Source organism: Sinocyclocheilus grahami, unplaced genomic scaffold, assembly GCF_001515645.1.
Source record: "Sinocyclocheilus grahami isolate Dianchi unplaced genomic scaffold, SAMN03320097.WGS_v1.1 scaffold510.1, whole genome shotgun sequence".
In the NCBI taxonomy this organism is placed as follows: Eukaryota; Metazoa; Chordata; class Actinopteri; order Cypriniformes; family Cyprinidae; genus Sinocyclocheilus; species Sinocyclocheilus grahami.
This window is the reverse complement of record NW_015505689.1, coordinates 505502-512762: the sequence shown is the minus strand read 5'-3', so window position 1 is coordinate 512762 and position 7261 is coordinate 505502. Positions and strand designations below refer to the sequence as shown.

Sequence of the window (7261 nt, the reverse complement as noted above, 5' to 3'; positions counted from 1 at the left end):
TTATGCATAAAAATACCACAGAAAGAAAGTTAGTCAATATCACACGAAGAGTGCCAGTTTTCACCTCTAAAATCAGCGTAATTACAAATGCGATACTGATTTTATGCAACAGTTCAATAAACAAGAAGTTAATATTAAGAGTCTTAACTTTTAAACACCATATTGCCTGTTTTTGCTCTATTTCACGAACAGAAAATAATTCCAAACACAGCCACAGCACTGTTTTGCGTCTCTGAGCAACATGATGATGTCTCGTTCCTGAATGAATCAACCATTTAAATCAGGGGTGTCCAAACTCAGTCCTGGAGGGCCGATGTCCTGCAGAGTTTAGCTCCAACTTGCCTCAGCACACCTGCCTGGAGGTTATAGTATGCCTAGTAAGAGCTTGATTAGCTGGTTCAGGTGTGTTTGATTAGGGTTGGAGCTAAACTCTGCAGGACACCAGCCCTCCAGGACCGAGTTTGGACAGCCCTGGTTTAAATGATTCGGTTCAGTCGCAATGACTCACTTATTAACAGTGACTTGCTGCCACCTACTGGCGGTTTCACATTTAAAGCATCTTTTCATTTTTAGAATAATTGTAAATATCAGTATTCAATGTTTTATGTTTAAAATAACAAAATATTGTTTATGCATCTGTAACTGCAGGTTAAATGCATTCATGTCCCTCTGAGCTGAATTAAATAGTGTGTAAATAGGCCTACATCTAAATGCCTCTTCAGATGTAGCTTCTGTGTTTCTTCTGCATTGCAAAGATTAGTTTTGATACTGTTATCATTTGTTTGGTAACAGCCCAAATAGATTTTTGACAACAGTGAAATTGATTTTTGTATTTTTATTTATTTATTTTTATTTGTTTTTTGATTTTTTTTTATTGATATATTTGTATTTGCATTTTGAATGTAATTTGGCAATTAAATGCATTAAATGGGTTTAGTTTTCATGGTTATTAATGTAAGCAATTTCAGCAATAATAATTTTCATTTTTCTTAAGGAAACAAATTAGTTGTTTATTTTAAGAGACCTATCTTCTTATCTCTTGTATATTTAGTATTGCTCTTTAATAAAGAAAAATAACTTCTTATCTGATTAATCGGTAGAATACTCGATTACTAAAATAATCGATAGCTGCAGCCCTATGGCATACATTAAGGATGGAACGATTACAGATCGTTCATGATAAGTTTATTCATGATAAAATTCCCCACGGTTAGTATTACCATTTCATATGTTAATTATCATTAAAACCATATTCGATTACCGCGATTTGAACAACTGAGGATAAATAAATACTGTCCAGCATAAAGCAAAGTTTTAAGTAACAGTCTCATGTAACAGAAAACATGGTGGAAAAGCCTGGATGTTTTAAAAGAGTGCTGAAAGAATTATACAAATGAATTATATGAATGTATCTCTGAAGGTTCTGTCTTCAGAAAAGATTCGATGGCATTTTGTTTTCATCTTCGCTCCATGTAATACCTAATAAAGTAGTGTTCTTAATCGCAATGCTGCTTTGTTCACAGAGGTTATGGGAAACAGCTGTAATTCTACTGTTCCAGAAATGTGAATACAAGGGAGGTTTAGCTTTAGGCACTTTAATTTAAGCATGTTTAGCTTAGTTAACGGAAGGCTACCTGCTGCCATCAGAGCAAGTGTAATTGCTGCATTCACGCGCTCCTCGATGCTCTCGTTTCCCGAGTTGTGCTTTTAAGTCGGAATGTGAAAACAACATGGACACGCTCGTTACTACAAAGATGTGTTGGATTTGTAGTATTAGAGCTTTCCGACTTGAGTTCACATGCATTTTCTCAGTCAGGAAAGTATTTTTCAGGTGCGGTGCCACTGATGATGATGCTTGCATCCGTTTCGGAGAACCAGAGGACAAATATTTCAATCGATCGCTCGGGCATGGCACCGAAATCTGTGTTCTGATTCGGTTCTAGTACATACCGGTTACATAGGTACTGGTGCCATATTGGTACTGGGTTTCGGTACCCAGCCCTAGTTATTAAACTCTTATCAGCCATGTTGTCATTTAAAATCCAGACATTATTGGTAATGTTTTAGTGTTTATGAAAACAAAAAGTAAAATTGTATTTGTTGTTTGCTGATTTTAAATATAAAACTTGGTGAAACGATTTATGTGTCAGTAGTTTTTGAACATTTCCAGCACATTTTAACAATACCGTGATAATACCGTGATCATTTTGGTCACTATAATCATGATAAGAAATTTTCATACCATTACATCTCTAGTATATATTCTAGTTATTCCAGCTGCGTTTCTCAAAAAGTAAAATTGTATTTGTTGTTTGCTGATTTTAAATATAAAACTTGGTGAAACGATTTATGTGTCAGTAGTTTTTGAACATTTCCAGCACATTTTAACAATACCGTGATAATACCGTGATCATTTTGGTATATATTCTAGTTATTCCAGCTGCGTTTCTTTGATTCCAGTCATTGAGTTTCTCTTGACACTGGTTTTATTCTGTTTGTCCCTCTGTAGAGTATCGTGTTGTGTTGTCCCAGCGCTCTGGTCTGGCACTACTCTCTGACAGATAGCCGTAATAAGACCGGCTCGCCATTAGACCTCTTGCCAATCGCGTCCTCTAACCTGCCCATGCCGGGGGGCAACAGCAGCTTTAACCAGCAGGTTTGACTTCTTGATTTTACACGATCTGATCTACTAGCTCTTCATCTGATCACAGCACTTCATCTAAAGGAATGTGATGTTTCTCAGGTTCGTGCCAAGGTGAGGGAGATTGAAGAGCAGATCAAAGAGAGAGGACAGGCGGTGGAGTTTCGCTGGTCTTTCGATAAGTGTCAGGAGACGACAGCAGGTGGGCATGCATGAGCTCTTCAGCATCTCAGTATGGACAGGACTTGTTTTATCCTGGTTAAGCCTGTGTAATATATCATCTGTGGTATGTCCGATAGGTTTCACCATCAGCCGGGTTCTGCATACGCTGGAGGTTTTGGATAACCACAGCTTTGAGAAGTCTGACTTCAGCAATTCTCTGGATTCGCTGTATAACCGGATCTTTGGCTCGGGACAGAGCAAAGATGGACACGAGGTACAGACAATTGTGTTTTTGATTTGTTGTTATGGGGTTTCACTGATTTTTTTTTTTTATTAGTAAGAAGTGAAATTAATAAGAAATTGAATTGATCAGAAGTGACAGTAAAGACATTCATGTTACAGAAGATTCCGATTTCAAATTATGATTATGTTTTCAAAGAATCCTGAAAAAATATCTCACGGTTTCCAGCTCAACTGTTTTCAGCATTGATAAAAATAAGAAATGTTTTTTTGAGCAGCAAATCAGCATATTAGAAAACAGTTATTTTAAATCGTAATAATATTTCACAGTTGTACTGTTTTTACTGTATTTGTATTATCAAAAAAACATGTGAACATGGCGATCGCGCTCGGATCCGCGCCAAAACAATCGGTCCGAGATCGCCTGAACGAGGTGGTCTCGGCTCGATTGAAAACTAACTCTGGAGCGGTTCAGTTGTAGTGAGAAAGCAATCCAATCTAACCATCAGCCGGGTTCTGCATACGCTGGAGGTTTTGGATAACCACAGCTTTGAGAAGTCTGACTTCAGCAATTCTCTGGATTCGCTGTATAACCGGATCTTTGGCTCGGGACAGAGCAAAGATGGACACGAGGTACAGACAATTGTGTTTTTGATTTGTTGTTATGGGGTTTCACTGATTTTTTTTTTTAGTAGTAAGAAGTGAAATTAATAAGAAATTAAATTGATCAGAAGTGACAGTAAAGACATTAATGTTACAGAAGATTCTGATTTCAAATTATGATTATGTTTTCAAAGAATCCTGACAAAAATATCTCACGGTTTCCAGCTCAACTGTTTTCAGCATTGATAAAAATAAGAAATGTTTTTTTGAGCAGCAAATCAGCATATTAGAAAACATTTATTTTAAATCGTAATAATATTTCACAGTTGTACTGTATGCAGGAAGCAGTGTTAAAATGGAGGCAAGTAGCTTTTTTTTTTCCCCGGTCACAATGTGGTGGAAAATGATTGGTCATACTTTATTGCTATTAATTCTATTTGGGGTTTTTTTAGGATACTGGTATGTCCGAGTCAATGGAGATAGATCACAACTCGAGCGCTAACTTTGATGAGGTTGGAGAAAGTATTTCACTACACTTGCCTGTTTTGTAAACGGCAAAAATGCCGTGTGAAAGCAAACCGCACCAAGAATAAAAAGCAACATTGTAATAATTCTAATCCCTGTTTCGAAACAAAGCAATCGATTTACAGGTGTGAAAGCTCCCTAAGAGACTTCAGAAACATTGAAAACGTCTTACCAACCCCAAATCTTTAAATGGTAGCGTACTAATAATGGACAGTTATTCATTGTAATCAGACACATAAGTGCTGTGATGCTTGGACAGCTGTGCATCAACTTAATTGTAATATCAATGTAAATAATATGTAATGACTATGTAATACAACGGTGTTTTAGCTGGATCAGATGTTTGATGTGTAATGTGCTGGTCACTGTAGATGAGCCCAGACGACGATGCGGTGGTGACCCTGCTGTGTGAGTGGGCTGTTTCCTGTAAAAGGTCCGGGCCGCACAGAGCCATGGTGGTGGCCAAACTCCTGGAGAAGAGGCAGACGGAGATTGAGGCAGAGGTGCTGCTGGGAAACATTATTTTTTCTTTATCAATTAGTGTTGGGCGATATGCTCAATTGTCTCATTGTCCTATTGTCAGCCTGTGAGATCGCCGATACACGATATCATCATGCTAATTTATTTAATTGTCTACTTAGTTTTATTGCCGGAAAGTGAATCAAACTCCAGCGTAAGGCTAAAAGCAGCCTAATATATATATTTTTAAATATGACTGAATTTGTATTTAAAATGATAACAATTTAATAAAAACATTGTAATTACTAATTATAATGCTTACATTTCCTCAGTTATCCAAAAAGCAGCTACAGAAAATGAGCAAAGAACATTTATACGACCAAAGAATATAAATATTAATATATATATATATATATATATATTCGGTTAATACCAGCTGCACCGCGTTATGTTTCTGAAGCGACCCAGAAGTGGCTCTCCATGCTGCATCGCTAAAGATAGGCACCTAGTCTATTTTTGATGAACAATAAATAATAATAATAGTAATCGTCTTACTTTCATGAAAGGCATCAGCAACAGGCGATACTACCGTCTATCGTCACAACCGTATTATGAATATGGTTTCATTATATCCAGCTGCACAGTTTTCACAGTGATATGTTCCTGTATGTTTTTAGCGTTGTGGAGAGTCGGAGGTTGTGGATGAGAAGGGCTCTGTGTCCTCGGGGTCTCTGTCTGCTGCCACTCTGCCTGTTTTCCAGGATGTCCTGCTGCAGTTCCTGGACACACAAGCTCCTGTGCTCAGTGAGTTCATATTTTAACATCCGTAGGGTCTTTCCAGTTCCAATACCTGGACAAAGCTACATTTTCACAGCTGCAGCTTATGCATTACTTTTAGCTCTAGAACAAATACAAAAGGAACAACAACGTCATTTAAAAAAAATTGCACAGATTCTATGTCCTGCCTACAAGCACTTGAGTCTTTTGAAAACTGAACATCCTACAATTATTAGCATACTAGAAAAATTTGTCTCTTTAAAGAAACAAGATTTTTAGATTTTTCTGACATTATTTTTTGTTGGATACGCGGCCATATGCGATTGGTCGGCAATGAGCAGGCAGATAAAGCGGCTAAGGAAGCTCTTCAGTTGGAAGTAACAAAATGTAATATTCCTGTATCTGATGTAAAACCTATATTGAATCTGTACATTAATAATAAATGGCGAATTAAATTAATGCATATACAACAAACTATATGAGGTGAACCCAGTAGTAAATGAAAGAAGTAATTATTATTTTGAAAATAGATATGACAAGGTTGTGTATATAAAATGTCGAATTGGACATTCAAGACTCACTCATTCATTTTTATTGAAAGGGGAAGAGAAACCAGTTTGTGAGTTGTATAGGATTGTTTTTAGTGTGAAACATATTTTAATAGAATGTCCAATTTTAAATGATATTGGACAATGTTTTTACTCAGAAAATATACTAAAAGACATTTTTAAAAAGGTCTCTCCTGGAAGAATTTTAGAATTTTTTTTATCATTGATTAAATTTAAAGATTCTATATGATTTTTATCAGTAATACTGTTGTTACTTGTATGTTTTTGTATAGTGATTGCTTAAGAAATTTTAGATTATTGCAAATGATGTATTAAAATGATATTTTCAATGTTGGCGTGAATATAGCCATTGTTGCTGATATGGCATTAAAACTAGGGATGTCAAACGATTAATCGCATCCAAAATACAAGTTTGTGTTTGCACAGTTTCAAGCAAAAACTCACTTAATTTTGGCTTGTTTTTTCTGAAAACAAGGCAATAATTTTTACTTGTCTTGAAAATCTTGATTTAAGAATTTTTTGATATTTTGGCTGGAAACAAGACAAAAAATCTAAGTAAGAAAAGCATTTTTTGCAGTGTAGTAGCGATAGTACCTGATGTTTGCTAACCGACGTCATTGACTAAATGTATTGTCGTCAACCTTCAGCAGATGTTTTCCCCTCCAATGCACTGTGAGTCGAAGGGAAGTCCTTCCCCGGAGAAACCTGCCTCAGAACAGGAGAGCAAAAGCACTGCCAAGGATAAGGGCATGGACCCGGCCTTCCCGCTGGTTTACGAGCAGCCACGTCACATACAGTACGCCACCCACTTCCCCATTCCTCAGGTGAGCTCGCGCAGGACTGATGGGAAATGATGTTTTCACAACATCGATAGATATAGATGTGTCATTCACAACGGTTAGCTTATAATAATGTTTTCTAATTTGAGTGGTACGGGTAGGTTTTCGCGGGAAATTCGAGCATGGCACTGCGTCATTACGTCACTTCTGTAAACATAAAGAAGTTGTCCCGGCTAGTAGGCTATCGCATGTGAGGATCCTGCAGGTGACGGATCGTTTATAGCCTTTTCTCACAGCAGCCGGAATAATTAAACTCATCATTTTGATGGCAGATTGTAATCCAGAAATGATTGTGTGTTTATGAAACACATGTGAATGGAATTAAATTATATTCCAGTTTTAAATGTGCTTCTGATTACAGATAGCCTGGATGACAAAGATTTGTATTTTAAAGACAACCAGTTCAAAGGGAGCATAATTTGCTTTTTGGGTTAAAAGAATTTCTT

General features: G+C 36.8%; 1 protein-coding gene across 1 annotated transcript in view; it reads left to right on the top strand.

The window, feature by feature from the left end:
• The window catches only part of LOC107554690 (mediator of RNA polymerase II transcription subunit 12), a 53559-nt gene that overhangs the window by 8433 nt on the left and 37865 nt on the right, over window positions 1–7261 (top strand). The window contains exons 8-14 of the mRNA XM_016237274.1: window positions 2510–2656; window positions 2744–2843; window positions 2941–3077; window positions 4543–4674; window positions 5308–5438; window positions 6216–6222; window positions 6624–6800. Coding sequence (XP_016092760.1) covers window positions 2510–2656; window positions 2744–2843; window positions 2941–3077; window positions 4543–4674; window positions 5308–5438; window positions 6216–6222; window positions 6624–6800 — 831 coding nt within the window. The remainder of the gene's footprint in view (window positions 1–2509; window positions 2657–2743; window positions 2844–2940; window positions 3078–4542; window positions 4675–5307; window positions 5439–6215; window positions 6223–6623; window positions 6801–7261) is intronic.